At 43.1% G+C, this 17354-nt stretch overlaps 1 protein-coding gene across 3 annotated transcripts in view; it reads right to left on the bottom strand.

Moving 5' to 3' along the window:
- The window catches only part of CAPN3 (calpain 3), a 50313-nt gene extending 33534 nt beyond the window's left edge, over positions 1-16779 (bottom strand). For 2 of the 3 annotated variants that reach the window (XR_009051330.1, XM_057721849.1), the window contains exon 1: positions 16163-16648. Coding sequence is in view for 2 of the 3 variants with exons in the window: in XM_057721849.1 (XP_057577832.1) it covers positions 16163-16471 (309 nt within the window). In the remaining variant the exon portion in view is untranslated. Of the gene's footprint in view, positions 1-16162 lie in introns of all 3 variants that reach the window. The other variant, XM_057721848.1, reaches the window with a different exon arrangement.
- Between the last annotated feature and the right edge of the window lie 575 nt (positions 16780-17354).

The following is a 17354-nucleotide window of genomic DNA, read 5'->3' as shown; positions in this document are numbered from 1 at the left end:
CTTCCAAAAATACTTACGCCATAAATTTTAGAGAAATTAAAGTTCAGTATTTACTGTAGTGTAATAGCTAAATATCGTTCACTTCTCAACTACGTAGTATGCTGTGTTACATTTCCTGTCTGTACAAATATTTATTTTCTCTTACTCTTTATAATTCTCTTATTTTTTCTATGTACCTGTCAATGCTATTCTTCAGCAGTAGCTTTTACAAATACTTTATGCATAGATAACCTAGAGGTTCCATTGCTCCCCAAACCAGGGGCCTTCCTTTGCAGCTTCCTTTTCCTTTGTAACCAGACTAGCTCTACTCCAGGTCTGGAGCAACAGCCTGGGACTGACTGCTCTTCTCCTGGGTGGAAATCTCTTTCCTGAATCTTAACCCTTCTTTAGTTTACTTCTTGATAGTAGTGGCACACAACTTGCAGTTTCGTAAGAATGCGAGTGGGAGATAAATCACTTGAGCCCTTGCCCATTTACCTCTTCTCTATCTTTGCACTTGATTGAGAATTTGGCTTGGTGTTCTAGGTTGAAAATCAGTTTCCTTCAGAAATTTTAGGGCATTGTTTCATTGCTCCTGGCATATGGTGTTGAGAAGTATGATGCAATTTTGATGAACATTCCTGTGTATGTGACCTATCTTTTCCCTCTGAAAGCTTTTAGGGTTTTCACCCTCCCCCCCTCCCCAACAATCCCCCACCCCAATTTCAAAAGCCACATTTGTGTGCCTTGGTATGAGTTTATTTATTTTTTTAATTCTTTGTGCTGAGCACTCAGTGACTCCTTTCTATGTAAAGAATTTTGTCCTCAGTTCTGGGATATTCTTATTTCTATTACGTTTCTCTCCCTTTCAATTAATTTTTTTCCCTTTCTCTCTTTCTTTCCCTCCTTTTTCTTGATTTTATATTTTAACCCTGTTATTGAAATGTTAAATTTTAGCTCTCACAGTTTTCTAGCTTTTTATTATGAAAAATTTCAAACTTACAGAAAAGTTTAAAGAATGGGCACCCATATAGCTTACATCTAGATTCAACAGTTGTTAACGTTTTGCCATCTTTGTTTTATCTACATATGTATATTTAGATATAATTTTTTTTTCTGAACCATTTGAAAGAATGTTGTATGTATCATGACAGTTGACACCTAAATACTTAAGAATTTACTTAGGATACACCAGGCCTCTCCTAAGGACAAGAACATTAGCCTACTGAACATAATGCCATTATCACTAAGAAAATTAACTATTAGTCTCTAATATCATCCAAGATCCAAATCCATGTGCTAATTTCTTCAGTTGTTCCCCAAGTATCTTATATAGAGGCTTTCATTTTGAACCAGTATCCAACTAATGTTCACACTGAAATTTAATAATTTAATAAAAAATTCAGTAATTGGATTAGGTGGTGTTAAAGTGAGAATTAGTGAACTGGAAGCTATGTTAGAAGAAATTACCTAGAATACCACACAGAGAAGGGAAATTTTTTTAAAAAGAAAAAAAAAAGGTTAAGATATAAATAAGATAGAGCAAGGTAAGCTCAGCATATATTTAATTGGAAGTCTAGAAGAAGATAATAGAAAATATGGGGAGAAGTAATATTCTAAGAGATTTTCTGCAATTGATTAATTACTCCAATCCTCAGATTCAGGATCCCAGTGAATCGTAAGCAGGAAAGATATAGAGAAATACATGTTTAGACACAACATTGCAGAATACCATAGACAGAGAGAAGATATTGAAAGCAGTCAGAGAGAAAAGGGAGATGGCTTATTAAGGGATACCAAATAGGATGATTGCTGATTTCAACAACAATGTAATCCAGAGGACAGTACTGAGAATCAGCCTAGGGCTGATTACTCAGGAAAATTATTTTGAGTGACAGCAAATTTCACACAAATAAAAATTGAGAATGTTTACTACCAATAGACCCCCACTAAAGGAACTTCTAAACAATGTACTTTAGGAAAAAGTAAAATTATTCTAGAAGGAAAAGTCTAAGACTCAGGAAGGAACAGTAAACAAAGAAATTGGCAAATGTGTGTAAATCTAAGCAAATATTGAAAAATTACATTTTCTAATTTTTTTTTTAATATTTATTTATTTTTTGGGGGGGTACACCAGGTTCAATCATCCATTTTTATACACATATCCCCATCTTCCCTCCCTTCCTTAACACCCCCCCCACCCTCCCCGCCCCAGTCCTCAAAGGCATTTTCCATCCTCGAGTTGGACTCCCTTTGTTATACAACAACTTCCCACTGACTATTTTACAGTTGGTAGTATATATATGTCTGTGTTACTCTCTCGCTTCATCTCAGCTTCCCCTTCACCCCCCGCCCCCCCTTCACCCCCCGCCCCCTCCCAAACCTCGAGTTCTCCAGTCCATTCTCTGTATCTGCATCCTTGTTCTGGTCACTGAGTACAACAGTACCATTTTTAGATTCCGTATATGTGAGTTAGCATACAATATTTGTCCTTCTCTTTCTGACTTACTTCACTCTGTATGACAGACTGTAGTTCTATCCACCTCATTACATATAGCTCCATCTCATCCCTTTTTATAGCTGAGTAATATTCCATTGTATATATATGCCACATCTTCTGTATCCATTCATTTGTTGATGGGCATTTCGGTTGCTTCCATGTCCTGGCTATTGTAAATAGTGCTGCAATAAACATTATGGTACAAGTTTCTTTTGGGATTATGGTTTTCTTTGGGTATATGCCCAGTAGTGGGATTACTGGATCATATGGTAGTTCTATTTGTAGTTTTTTAAGGAACCTCCAAATTGTTTTCCATAGTGGCTGTACCAATTTACAGTCCCACCAACAGTGCAGGAGAGTTCCTTTTTCTCCACACCCTCTCCAACATTTGTTGTTTCCAGACTTTGTGATGATGGCCATTCTGACTGGTGTGAGGTGATACCTCATTGTGGCTTTGACTTGCATACATTTTCTAATTTTTAAGGCTGAAAAATCAAGATAGAGCTAAAACTCTGAATAACCATGGCATATTGGTTGGAAGAGAAACACTTAAAGTGCTCTATGGTCCTCATATTATTTATGAGAAAAATAATGCTATTTATATTTCAGGCTTTGCCAAGATAAATATGTATGCTAACAATTTAAGACAACCACCCAAAAGACAGAAATAATCAATAATTTCCAAACTAGCAGAAGGAAAAAAAAAATGAGAGAAAGCACTTTTAATCAATTAAAAGGACATAAAGAGGAAAAAGCAATACAAAAAGAGAGGTTATGGTTAAGATGATAGAAATAAACCCAAAGTATATCAATGCTCATAATCAATAGACTAAAATCTCCAATTAAAAGACAAAAGTTTTCAAGTTGGGTTTGTTGTTTTTTTTAAGATATAAACAGTTTATAAGAAACACACCCAAAACATCAGATGTAGAAATGTTAGAAGTAAAAGAATGAGGAAAATATATATCAAACAAAAACTTGCCCCCAAAGTTGGTGTTACCTATATTACTATCTAACATGATTAACTTTAGAGGGGTTTAAAAAAAGCTTTTTTAAGAGATAAAGATAGTTACTAAAAATTCCTAGAAGAATAAATATTACCACTGACTCAAGAAGAAAAACAATTTCAAATGATCCCATTATTATTGAAGTTGCATCAATAGATAAAAAACTCTCCCCTTAAAGAAAACACTGGCAAACTTCTACCAAATATTTAAGAAACATATAGTTTCCATCTTACACAATCTCTTTCACAGAATAGAAGAAAGAACATGCCCCACTCATTTTAGGAGGTTAATATAACCTTGATCTCAAAATGGGACAGTGCCAGGAAGAGAAATAATAAGCCAATCTCACTAATGATCATGTATGCAAAAACCTAAATAAAGGATTTGTAAGCCAAAATGCAGTGATATATAAAACAGATAATACACCCTAAGTTTGTTTTATTTTATGAATGCAAGGGGTTAATATTGGAAAACTCTATTAATGTAATTTTGTATGTTAACTGTTTAAAGGAGGAAAAATCACATGATTTTCTTAAGTGCAGAAAAAGTGTTTGGTAAAGTTCGACAACCATTTATGATTTTAAAAGAAACTCTCAGCAAAGCAGGAATAGAGAGGAACTTCCTTACTGTTAAGTTGTTTCTACAAATAAATGTGTAGAAAATCTATTCAGGGACTTCCCTGGTGGTTCAGTGGTTAAGAATCTGCCTGCCAATGCAGGAGACACGGGTTCCATCCCTCGTCCAGGAAGATGCCACAAGACGCAGAGCAATTAAGCCCGTGTGCCACAACTACTGAGCCCATGTGCTGCTGCTACTGAAGCCCGTGTGCCTAGAGCCCGTGCTCCACAACAAGAGAAACCACCACACTGAGAAGCCCGCACACTGCAATGAAGAGTAATCCCCACTTGCCACAGCTAGAGAAAGCCTGCGGGCAGCAATGAAGACCTAACACAGCCAAAAAAAAAAAAAAAAAAAAAACCCCAAACAAAAACAAACAAACAAAAGACCTGGACACCCGAGGAAGATGCCTGCTATCTCCTTAGTTATTAAATTATGCTGGAGTGTTTCACTAGTGCAATAACACAAGAATTAGTCTGCTGAATACAGTTGTGCATAATGTACTGGGAAGCCCTATTCTTATTTGCAAGTGACTTGACTAAATATTCATACAGAAACATAGACTCTATAGACAAATAACTTGGGATCAACAATCAAATTATTAAAATCACTAAGAGTTTAAGTGCGAGTTCCCTAGTGGTCCAGTGGTTAGGACTCAGTGCTTTCACTGCTGTGGACTGGGTTCAATTCCTTGTCGGGGAACTAAGATCCTGCAAGCCATGTGGCGTGGCCAGAAAAAAGGACTTATTGGCACAAGCTGTGTTGGCACAAAGATAGACAAACACAATGGAACACAACAGAGTGCAGAAACAGAATCACACATTGAGAGATACTTGATATATTTGAAAAGTGGTGTTGCAAAAAGGATTATCTTTTTAATAAACTGTGCTGGAAACGTTGAATATCCGTATGGAAAAACAATAAAATGTGATCCCTATCTTATACGCAAAAATCACTTCTAGGGGGATTATAGACCCAAATGTGAAGGCAGAAAAATAAAGTTTCTAAGTGATAATAAAGAAGAATTACGTTAGTTTAGGAAAAACATTTTTTTTTTTATTGGCTGTGTTGGGTCTTCATTGCTGCACTCGGGCTTTCTCTAGTTGCTGCGAGTGGGGGCTACTCTTCATTGTGGTGTGCGGGCTCCTCATTGTAATGGTTTCTCTTGTGGGGCACAGGCTCTAGGTGCATGGGCCTCAATAGTTGCGGCACACGGGCTCAGTAGTTGTTGCTCACGGGCTCTAGAGCACAGGCTCAATAGTTGTGGCGCATGGGTTTAGCTGCTCCACGGCACGTGGAATCTCAGAGCAGGGCTCGAACCCATGTCCCCTGCATTGGCAGGTGGATTCCCAACCACTGCACCACCTAGGAAATCCAGGAAAAACATTCTTAACAGAATCCAAAAAGCACTAAGTGTAAAAGAAAACATAACAAATTAAGAATTAATTTAGAACGTCTAATTAAGAGCTCAATGTAGAATTTTTTAAGTAAAAAAATACCCGTAGAAGAGTGAAAAGTTTGAACTTTCGTGGCAATCCAGTGGTTAAAACTCCAAGTTTCCAATGCAGGGGGCACGGGTTCGATCCCTGGTTGGGGAATTAAGATCCCACATGCCGCACAGTGCGGCCAAAAAATGGGGGAAAAAAAAGCACATCTAAACAATAAATGAGTAGTATCCAGGGTATATAAAGAATGCTTATAATTCAAGTTGAAAAAACAATCTACTCAATAGAAAAATGAGCAAAAGACATTAACAGGTATTTCATGGACAGCAAGGTAAATAATAAAGAGCTACATGAATTATGAAAAGATGCTCTTCCTTATTCATAATCAATGAAATGCATCTTCTCATACGTTTCTTGGCTATTTCTGTCTCTGCCGCTCCCATTTCCAGGGCTACACTGCTGAGTTACTTCAGCTTGTCCCTCCCATGATGTCTAGAGTCCTGTCTCCATCCTGACTTTCAGGAGAAGCTGCTGTCTTGCGGAATATAACGGGAGGCCGTCCTGAAAGTTATCAATAGTAATAGAATTGCCACTTTCACCAAAACTTATGCTCCCCCACCCCCATTCCAGGATGGCACTGCTAAGTAGGGAGAGGGGCTGGCTCTCAAATGGGTACCTCATTTTGCCTTCTAATGACTATCATCACTTTATTGAGTCATTATGCTAAGCAAGTCATATACAGCACCTCATTTAACCCTTACAACAGCTCTACGAAAGTAGGAATTTTCATTTTCTTCTCACAAGGGAGGAAACTGAGACCCAGGAATGGGCAGTTACTTGCCTGAGGTCATATTGGTAGGAGGTGGAGCCAGGATTTGAATCCAGTTTCTTTGACTTAAAGGCCTGTGCACTCCCTCTCTGTGTTATATCCCTGTTCTCTGCTGCCTATCCAAATGGTAATTGCTACCTTACCTTGAGTACATACTAGGATGTTATGGATACTAGCCCAGAACAGCCATGTGATGAATCTATCTCTATCCACATTACAGAAGAGAAACTCAAAACTTGGAAAGTTTATGTGACTTGCTAGGGGCAGAGCTAGGGTTCAGTCCAGGTCTGTTTGGTCCTAAATCCAGCTCTCTTAACCACTGTGCACCCTGACCACAATGCTTCCGCTTTGTGGCTAGCCCAGGGATCCCCACTTTTCTCTACACTGTCTGACAGATGATGACACTAAAATAGATTACAAGCAGACTTCTTCCCAGCCAGGTTTACTGGAAAGATAATATCCCTGAGAGAAGCAGCCGCACAGCAACTGGGCCCGAGGCCTGGGAACAGAGGGGTCCCTACACACAGCCTTGGTGTTTCTGTAGCTCTGTTCCCTCCCTCTCATCTCACACTGGAATGGAGTAAGTTTATTTTGTGCCAAAATAGGATTTCTTCTTTTCAGAATTGAGTAACTTAGGTCAAGTGACCCCCTGGCGGGCAAGTTACACAAGGTGGAGAGTTAATTATAGAGGTGACAGTCACGTGGAAGAGGTCGTTAGAGCAAGAGACATCTGCTGTCCCCACAGATTGTCAGAAAACTTCCAACTTCAGAGTGCTGACATGCAGGCCAAGCACTGGGTCCTAGGAAGTCATGACAGCTGTCTTCTACATTTCATTCCTTTTCTTTAACTCTAGTTCAGACTAAAAGGAACCAGACTCCTTGAAGAAATGATTCATTCCAGATCTAGGGCAAGAAATGTACCAAGATGAGCCTGGGACTTTTTGTTGTGGCTACAAAACAGAAAGCTATCGAAGATGAATGGGGTCATGGCAGATGATACAGGCAACTTATAGGAGGCTCCAATTGTCCGAAGATGGAATAATTTGAACATAAAAAATGACTGCAATGGATTAAAATATGTTGCTGTGTTTCCTACTGTTTCCACTGTGTTTCCACTGTTCATAGCATATTATTTCAAGAGTGATAACTTAGGAATAAACAGAACATAGGAAGACAGTTGATTCTCATTATTCATGGTAGTTACATTCTATAAAGTCACTATGAATGCCCAGCTAGTGAATATTGAGCCATTGCACCTGGAGGAAATACAGCATTAGATTCCTGGGAGTCTCTGATCACAACATTTTCATTAACCCATCAATACGTAATCTTATTTCATATGTGTTTCTGTTTAAAGAAACCTTATTTAATATATAGTATTAATTCATTAATATTGAACTCACAGCACCATAGCTCATACATGAATGAAGCTTATCTAACACGTGTATTTTCTCCCTAAGGCACGTCACAGCCTTCTTGCACTTAGGAACACTAAATAGCACTTCAGCGCTACACGTGGGGGACATTTTTAAACAGAGAAATCACCAACAAAAAGTACAGAAATGTGAAAAAACGTGGCACAAAACAGACTATGAAAAGGACACGTTTATAGTCTGAGAGCCGAAACTAGAAGGCAGAGGGTTACCTTGTCTGACTTCAGCTGGGAACATGCACAGAGGGAGACTCAAATTTTTCACAGCCCTACACCTGTCAGCAAATGACCAAAGAGGCACCATGGATATTGATTTCGGGATTACAAATAAATTTCAGTGAGTAGGTGAATTCACAAATACAGAATCCACAAGTCCTGAGGATCGACTGTACGTGAATCATAGGACTGACATCCCCAGTGTTGGAAAAATCACACCTATGGGGTAGAGTTAGAGAAGTTTTATGACTATTTGATCTGAAGCAACTAAAGGAAGGATGGCATTATTCACGAATAAGGAAAATTACTGTATAGAGGAAATCAGCTGACTCTATTTCACTGTCTGCTGGATCAGGGCCAGATATAATGTGCTAAAATTGTGGCCAGAAGAGTTCTGGCTAGAAATAAGGATGGACTTTCAGACTGTGCAAGGTAATAACCATAGGTTAATAAAGGAGATGGCGCATCATTTTCCCTTCAAAACCTCAACATCAGGAAAGAAGCCCATCTACCTGGAGTGGTGGAAAGTAGTAGTTCTCAAACATTTTCAATCCTATGATTTATAAGGAGTTTTTAAGAGCAGTTTTTGTACTGCTTTATAATATATTCTATATATTCCTGGTACTCTGGGGGTATATAATACACTTCTCAAAGTTCTGGTAGTGATTATTTAAACCTCAAGTTTGGATGAAAATGGTAAAGCAAGTGTCAGCTTCCCTTAAGCAGAATGCTTCCCAGGTATTAGCTGGGGGCTCGTGGTTCCTTGAAGGTCTTGAGCACCCACATCACAGCCTCTGAGAGGCTGGACCCTCCTCACCCCCACCACAGTTCAGTGGGCTCCTGGTAGTTTGTTTCTTTACGCTTCTTTCTTTCCCCACTCCTGTGCTTTCTACATTCTGACTTCGGGATGTGCTGGCCCAGTTCTGCCTGTGGAAATCAAGACACTAACTTCCGCCCTTTACCGAGAAAAGTTACATACTTCTGTCTGGAGTTTCACAAGTTCATTGGTAAAGAGGTCGTCAGGGTCAGGTCAAGGGGAGGAATGACGAACGACCCTGGCGTGTGTGGCCTCCTGCCCTGTTGCTTCCCCCACCCCACTTTGGTTTCTGCTCTAGCTCTCCTTCCTCTTGTAAGTAAAGTGGCATATTTATTTTTTCCTTTTTTCCCCCTAGAGAACAACCATGCCCTTCCTGTAATTACAAGAATCTTCCTACTTTTTCCTTATGTGTTTTCCTCTTGAAGAGAGAAGCTGGAAGTTCAGCCATGCTAAGAATTCACATATAAATACGTTTGGATAATATGTATAAAATATCAAAGATAATTTTGTAGTGGTAACAAGACCTAACCTGAAGAATGTAATGATTGATTTTATTTTTTAATTTTGTCTGGTGTAACATCTTGGGACAAGAGAGAAGTTAGTGCTGCCTGGATGGTGGGGACTTGGGAAGGGTTAGGAGACCAGGTCAGACAGCAGCAAAGCCCAGCTGGTGGGGTTGGATTCAGGCTGATAGGCAGCCTGGGAGAGAGAAACGGTTTGGGAAGAGGAATAGGAAGGGATGGCAGGACTGTGAGTTAAGGGGGAAAGGGGTCTTATTTGTCTTATTTTTCTATTCTAAAGGCACTTTCCCCCATATATATTTTTTAAATTATTATTGTAATTATTATTATTTTTGTCTGCATTGGGTCTTCATTGCTGTGAGTGGGGTTTCTCTAGTTGCAGCGAGTGGGGGCTACTTTTTGTTGCAGTGTGAGGGGTTCTCATTGCGGTGGCTTCTCTTGTTGTGGGCCATGGGCTCTAGGCGCACGGGCTTCAGTAGTTGCAGCACGCAGGCTCAGTAGTTGTGTCTCAGGGGCTTAGCTGCTCCGCAGCATGTGGGATCTTCCAAGACCAGGGATCGAACCCGTGTCCCCTGCATTGGCAGGTGGATTCTTAACCACTGTGCCACCAGGGAAGTGCCCCCCCCCCCCCATATTTTAACATCCTTGAAATTGTGATGCATCTTACAGTAGAAAGCTTCCTTCAATTACATTCAGCTGGGTGGTGGTCACGACCTTCCGTGGATATTCTCTGATAAGATCAAGAAAGTATCAGCATCAAATTGTTCTAGGCTTGGTGAAAGATGGTTCATGATAAATTATAGTTTGAAAAACTTACCTAAACTCTATCCTTAAAAAGAGTATAGTTTAAGGGACTTCCTAGGTGGTAAAGTGGTTAAGAATCAGCCTGCCAATGCAGGGAACACGGGTTTGGTCCCTGCTCCAGGAGGATCCCATGTGCCACGGAGCAACTAGGCCCATGCACCACAGCTATTGAGCCAGCACTACTAGAACCTGTGAGCCACAACTATTGAGCCCATGTGCCACAACTACTGAAGCCCGTGTACCTAGAGCCCGTGCTCCGCAACAAGAGAAGCCACCGCAATGAGGAGCCCATGCACCACAGTGAAGAGTAGCCTCCGCTCACCACAACTGGAGAAAGCCCATGTGCAGCATCGAAGACCCAAAGCAGCCAATAAATAAATAAATAAATTTATTAAAAAAAAAAAAAAAAGAGTGTGGTTTAAGAGATTTCCGGGTATGGAAACTACAGGAAATAAAGTCTCCTGTTCAGAGTATAAAGGGGCTATTGTCTGTCTGGAAAGGAGGTTTCCTCAGGTCCAGGTGTTGGCAGAGGGAACTAGCTGACCCATGGAGTGCAGGAGAGCAGGGCTGAGAGCCAGGTTAGACCAACGGGGCAAAGCACAGCTGGATATGGGGTTATAATAGCAATAACAGGTAAGAGGGAAGGCATACATCAGAGAAATGTGGGTGAAGTTAGGATCCAGCTCCCAGCTGGCAAAGGGTCAGGCTCTGAAAAGATTGGAGTGATGGGGACAGGACTTGGGGGGAAGAGGTCATTAGGCAGCCTATGGCTATAGGCCCAGCCACTGCCAGCAAATTATAAAGCACTGGATCTGGAGGTAAGGGAAAGGTGGTAAATTCTGCCAACCCCCAATAGCCAGTGGAAACAAAGCTGAGCAGAAAGTGGCTCAGGGAAAGTGCTGAGTCCCAGCCAGCAGCCCCAGGGGCTTAGGGGGGCAGAGGAGGAAGGGAAAACAGATTTCCTAGGGAAAGCACTGAGGGGATAAATTGGAGGTGGCTATATATCAATGATGAAGTTTTGACCTCACCTCAGCTGTGAAGTGGGGGCCCAAGCTGAGAGGATATATCCTCTCCTGGTAGAGCCAAGAGGCTGAATTCATCAAGAGCAGTGTAACCACAAGTCTGACTTAACTTGGCTCCCAAATAGTATGGACTCCTTCTCTGGGGTCCAGGTTAGGGTGGGGCTGGAATGAGATGAAATTTACTAAAAGGCGATTCTGCCTAGGACTAGAGACACGGGAGGCTTGGAAACACATTACCAGTCTCTGCTGTTGGAGGCCTTCGTGAGGGTCAGCACTGTACAGAATCCTTGCACCCCGTGGCACAAGAGGATGTGAGTCACCTTGCCTGTGGAGGGACCCTCGCCTGGAAGGGCAGAGGCACCAAGAAAGGAGATGCTACCTCCCAAGGGAGAATTCCCTTGTGGGCCTCTGGGTCCCTGTGGAGTGATTTGGGGATCCTGCATTCCCAAGGGAAGGAGGGTACCAGATGCACAAGGCCTTGCAGCTGGCCCCTCGTGTCGCATCTGTCCAAAAGTAAAAGTGATCTAGGTTGCCCCAGATGTTAAGAGTGATTGCAGGAGAGTATGGAGAAATAACCTGGAACGCACAAGGCAAAGGCAGATGGGGGAAACGCCAACATTTGCTCACCCCTTTATTCCGGAGGTTGTCAGAGCCAATCATGGAGTGAGCAGCCAAGTTCCCTGACCCAGTGTGGTTCCCCCTTTATGTGGTCACCTTCACATTCGCGTGATGCACTCGCATTTCCCAATCAAACACGCATTTTGTACGTGATGGGGATGACTGGAATTGCCCAAAAGGACAAGCAGTTGCCTGCCCACGAGGGGATGGTTCACACACATATCCTCATGTTTGGTTGGAGGGATTCATTTAGATCAGGCGTGACGTACTCAAATACATTGCTGTGAGTAGTATCTGGATCGGTCTAGACATAAATGAAGCTGGAAAGATGTCTCTGACGTTGCCCCTTTTAAGAGGCTTCCGGGGTGGATGCAGGGGGTGCTGGGAGCGGTCCAAGTTCATTGGGCACTGCCCATGTGCCAGGCATCTGTAAGCCTTCAGTGTGGATTCACTCAGTCTTCACAGCGACCTTCTGAGATGGGTCCTTGTATTAGGATTTTCTCCCATTTTTCAGACGGGGAAATTGTGACAGGCAAAGAGAAAAGTACGTGACCAAGATTACCCAAGTGTTAAGTAGCTGGGCCAGGACTTGACCTCGGGTCAGGACTGGGCTCTTAGCCACTCTGCCATTCTATCTCCAGCTCACAAAAGTTGCTCAATTCCTTCTGTGGCTTGTGGCGACCCAATAAGTAACACATCATTTCCATGCCTGAGTTTTGAATCAGTGCATAGATAAGACAAATGTGTAGGGCAGGTGGGAATAAAAAATGCCATATTTATTGTTCATAAATCTGATCTTGGCTTCTAAACCCCAGAATTAGATTTTGTTGTTAAGAGCTAGGGTTCTATAGCCAGATTGCCTGGGTTCCAATCCCAGGCACACCTTTTACTGTCTGGGAGATCCGAGCAAGTGATTTATCCCCCGAGACTCCGTTTCCTCATTTGTAAAGGGGGGACAATACTACTACTTACCCCACAGGGTTGTTGTAAAGATGAAATGAGTTAATGTATGGAAGCCCTTAGAACAGTTACTGCCACGTGGCGCGTTCTCGGTCAAGGTTAGCTGTTATCATTACTACTCACCAACAGCAGTGGTAGGTGGCCCAGGACCACTGCAGGACTCCCCACAGGGACCTGCCTCTGGGAAACTTGCCACAAGGAGCAGCAGGTCGTTTTTTCCCAGGAGGAAAAAGGAAGGAACGTGTTGGGCTTCACAGGTCAAGTTCTCCTGACACCCCCTCCCCCAGCCCCACCTGCCGGGGGAGGAGAGAGTCCAGGACTGTTGTGTGCCTGCAGCCCCCACCACATGGAGTGAAACACGTGCTTCATCCCACACGTGTCCTCAGTGATACTGGGCAAGAGTCATCAGCTTCCCAGAAGCCCTGCTCTGGAGCCATTCTTTCCTGCACAGGGGTTTATCATCAAGAAGATTTGGCTTAACAATTGGGAAGTGGTATAAGGTTTGCTTGCTTTCTGAACCTAGAAATAGATAATATAAGGAAAGGCTAGAGGAATCAGATAGTTTGGCTTGGAGACTCAATGCGTGATGTTCCCTAGTAGAGCAGGAAAGGCAGTGAGGCAGCCGTGGTATGAGGGTGAGAAGAGATCATAGGAGGGACCGGTGGCCTGTGTCTCTCTTAAGAGGGAAAGGTTGAAGTGAAGCCAGTTATCTTAACCAGAATCAGGGTTGGCTGTGAAGAACTCTCCCTGTATCATCATTACCACCACCATTATCTGATTGTAATAAGCAGCACTTGATTGGGAAGAAACATTCAGATTGGTTTTCAATGACTTTGGTAGTAAAAGCAGGAAGGGCCTCTTGTAGGACATAGTCCCCTTTTCAGAATGTTCAAACCTGGCAAAGGTCGCTACATCTATAGGGGGCATGGAAAACTTACATCTCCAAGAAGTGCTTTACATTTGAGACAGTCCTGGAGTCAGCACAGTGGTTGTTTCAGTCAGCTTGCTGTGTGACTATACATAAGTCATATGCCCTCTCTGAATGCTAATCACTTCACCTATATGTGAAGGGGCTGGACCACATCTCCAAGATATTCCAACTCTGACCATCTCTAATTCTATATTCTAATTTTGCTAATGAACCCAGTAGGCAGTGTTCCTTAATCTTAAACTCAGGGAAATAGGGACATTTTAACCAAGAGTGAGCTTTGCTATCTGGACTTTTAGTGACAGTAGAAAGAAAGCTCAGGATTTTGGGTGGTGGCGGTGGTGGGAGCACAACTTGGGACAGGGCTTCTGGTGCCCCTCATGTCACAATGACACGGACAGTTTAAGTTTCAGGACTTATCTAGTACCTAGAGCATAATAGACCCTTAAAATGTTTTTATTAATATGCAGGTCTAGGTTTTAAGACTAAAATCTACCAATGATTCACTAAAAGCAGTATTTGCAAGTTTTTTGGTTTTTTCTCTGCAGTTCTATTAGAAAAGGCTTTTAGGAACTCTGAGCCTTGGAATGCAGGGCTGTCCTCTCTCAGGGGCCAACGCCCTCCGACATGGGATTTCATTCACCACCAGCAGCTGCGCGCCTACTGTGGACCTGGCCCTTTGCTGGGTGAGGGGGTCCAAACAGGAAGAGGAATGCTTCCTGATCTCAGCTAATGGGAACAGATGTGAGAAAGCTTGAAGGCAGTGCCACCTGAGCAGAGTTTTGCAGTGATGGCAAGGAGGAACAAATCAGATAAAAACAAGGAGGGCACGGCAGACAGCAGGAGCAGAGGCTGCAAGGTATGAGAAAACTTAGAACGACAGAACAGCTGAATGTGTCGGGGTCCAGGGGCAAGGGTGAAGGAGAGATGAACGGGGAGGCTGGGGCCAGCTGGAGAAGAGCCTATAGCCCAGGTAAGGAGTTTGGACTTATCTGAAAACATTGGTGGCGGTGGAGGTGGGGTGGGAGGGGGGAGAATGGTGTCGTTGAAGATATTTCATCAGGGGTGTGACGAGTCCCAGTTCCCTGGTGGCAGGGCAGCGACTGGGTTGGAGAATGAAGTTCTTTCCAGTCCTCCCTTCTAAACTGAGGGCTGGACGGTCATGGGCCTGAGCATAGAACCAGCAGGCGAGGAAAGGGGCCCCTGTGGAACCTGCAGGGTGAAGACAGGGTTGTTGGATGTTTAACCTGGATATTTCATCTCAGGTTAAAAAGAAACACGTGGCTTGGGACTTCCCTGGCGGTCCAGTGTTAGGACTCTGTGCTTTCACTGCCAAGGACCCGGCTTCAATCCCTGATTGGGGAACTAAGATCCCGCAAGCTGAGCAGCGTGGCTCAAACAAAACAAAACAAAACAAACACATGGCTAATGAGTAGCACGGGGGCTCAGATGAAATGGTTTCCTCAGGAGGGTTTCTCTCCCTGGCCTAGGCTAGCTCTGCTTGCCTTCTGGTCCCATGGCACCCTGAACGTTGTCTCCTGAAACGCCTCACTCTTGTTCAAAGCCTTTCTTGCCTTCAGGACTCTAGGCTCCAAGAGAGCAGGAATTTTTGTTTTTCTTATTTACACTGCCTCATTTGCTTGCCTGGTTTCTGGTTCTGAAAGATGTTCAGTAAATATTTCTTGAATTAAGGACAAGTCATGCCAGAAGTGTGATCAGAGAAGGGAGCCGGGGGAATGTAACTTTCCTCCTGGTAGATAGCTATGAGTGAAACCCAGAGGCTGAGAGAGTCACTAAAAGAGAAAGGGTTTTAATCCAGGCTTTTATGTGCACCCTGGATGTACTTCACTCATGTGTGCCTTTATTTCCTCACTTGTGAGGTGAGGTAGATGGACACAAATGATTGCTAGTGTTTCTCCTTCTAATCCTAACACTTTGCGCGTGAAAAAGTAGTCTTTACTGCCACTCTCCTCTTTCCAGGGCTCTGTGTTTCAGAAAGACATGGCTGCTGGCAAACTAAAAAGAACATCATGGTTTTAGCCCTTCAATAAGAAAGTGAAGGAATCTTATAAAGATGCAGGATGCTTAAGCAGAGAGGGTAGATCTGGACTACTCTCCAGGTCGGAATTTTGGAATTTGTGCGGAAATTCCAGTTTGGAATTTGTTCTGAGAAAGGAATATTGACTTTTAGAAGGTGAATTAAACTGAGTTCCAATTGTTTTCATAAAAAGCAAGGGTGTTTTTTTTTTTTTTTTTTGGCTTTTTGTTTTGTTTTGTTTTGTTTTCAGAAAGAGCAGAGAGTGAGAATCAGCCCTGCCTCACCTGAGGACGGAGCCCTGCAGAGCTGCTGCCAGGATCCTTCACCCAGTGCCCCGTGCACCACGGAGCTGTGGGGAGATGCTGAGTGGAAGGATTTCTCTGAAATCCTTGGGAAAACACCCAAGCAGCAACCAGTCAGCTACTCACCGGAGGTCTCTTCCAGATGAACTGAATGGGGAACTTCTGGCTATAAAAGAGAGAGGTCTCATCCGGTGGGAACTCGGGATCCACATAAAGAACCTTCTTTTCTAGGCACTTCTTGTGAAGCTGCTCAAAGGTCTTCTCCTTCACCCCGATAATGGGAAAATTGCGGCTGATGATGGCTGAGTAGATGCCACTGGAGTTTCCGCCCCCGGCCTCGGTGCCCTTGCCCTGGGCTGCCTGGGCGATCGGCCCTGGGGACCTGGGCTCAGCCCCTGTCCGTGGGGCCACAGACGCACTAATGACGGTCGGCATGACAGGCAAATTCGGAAGGAAAGGGTTTTTAAAGACAACAAGATTCAGCTACCTTTAAGGAAAGGAAGCAACTGCATAGAGGAAGTTGCAGTGTTTCTGTCATCAGAGAGGAAAATGTCCACATCCAATTCAAAGTTCAGAGCCCATCAGAACGTCGTACAGCTTGTGTTCATCTTAAAAACTCATCCGGCCATCAGTTTTCCTGAGGAAGGAGCACTAAAGGATTTCTGTAGCAGTTTTCACCTGGGGGGCTCCTACCAGCAGCATACATGCCAGAGGGAGAGAAAGAGAGTGAGGGCTGTGTTTCAGTGGCCCGAAGAAGCTTGAGCCAGGAAAACCAAAAATAGACATGAAGACAGATCATGAGTATGAGAGCAAGAGAGAGGCCAGCAGTGCAGCTAGACGGCGTGGTCCAGAGAGAAGGAGCTGGCCAGGAGTGTTCCTGCGTTGCCAGTAAGTGCTGGTGTTGTCAGGAAATGAAAGGGGAATATTTGAGTAAGGTGAACACTGCAAATTAGCAAAGAATGGCAGATGAGTTACTGAATTGGCAGTTTTCCAGACTATCAAACTATTGGCCACCAAGTTAATGGAGAACAATACTGAAAAAAGCTAGCAAGGATGAATGTGAGATACTGAATTCTAGGAGTGTTCTAGGCATTTTTGAAAACATGATTTTTACTTTTTAAAATTCTAGGATATCAGAATATTATTCAATTGGATTTGGCATCTCTTCTAGAATGTTCTGATGTCAGCATTCAGTGACACTGTCTGGGTGGAAAATGCCACTCAGCAGAGTCCCCAGTTGAGAAAATCCCTTTCTCGTCTTGCCCACCTGACCAAGCCATCGCTTGTCTCTCCCCACCCCCCAGAATAAACACTGGGA

The sequence above is a fragment of the Hippopotamus amphibius genome, chromosome 2 (genome assembly GCF_030028045.1).
Source record: "Hippopotamus amphibius kiboko isolate mHipAmp2 chromosome 2, mHipAmp2.hap2, whole genome shotgun sequence".
Lineage (NCBI taxonomy): Eukaryota > Metazoa > Chordata > Mammalia > Artiodactyla > Hippopotamidae > Hippopotamus > Hippopotamus amphibius.
Note: the sequence above shows the minus strand (reverse complement) of the source record. Positions and strands in the feature narration are given on the sequence as shown.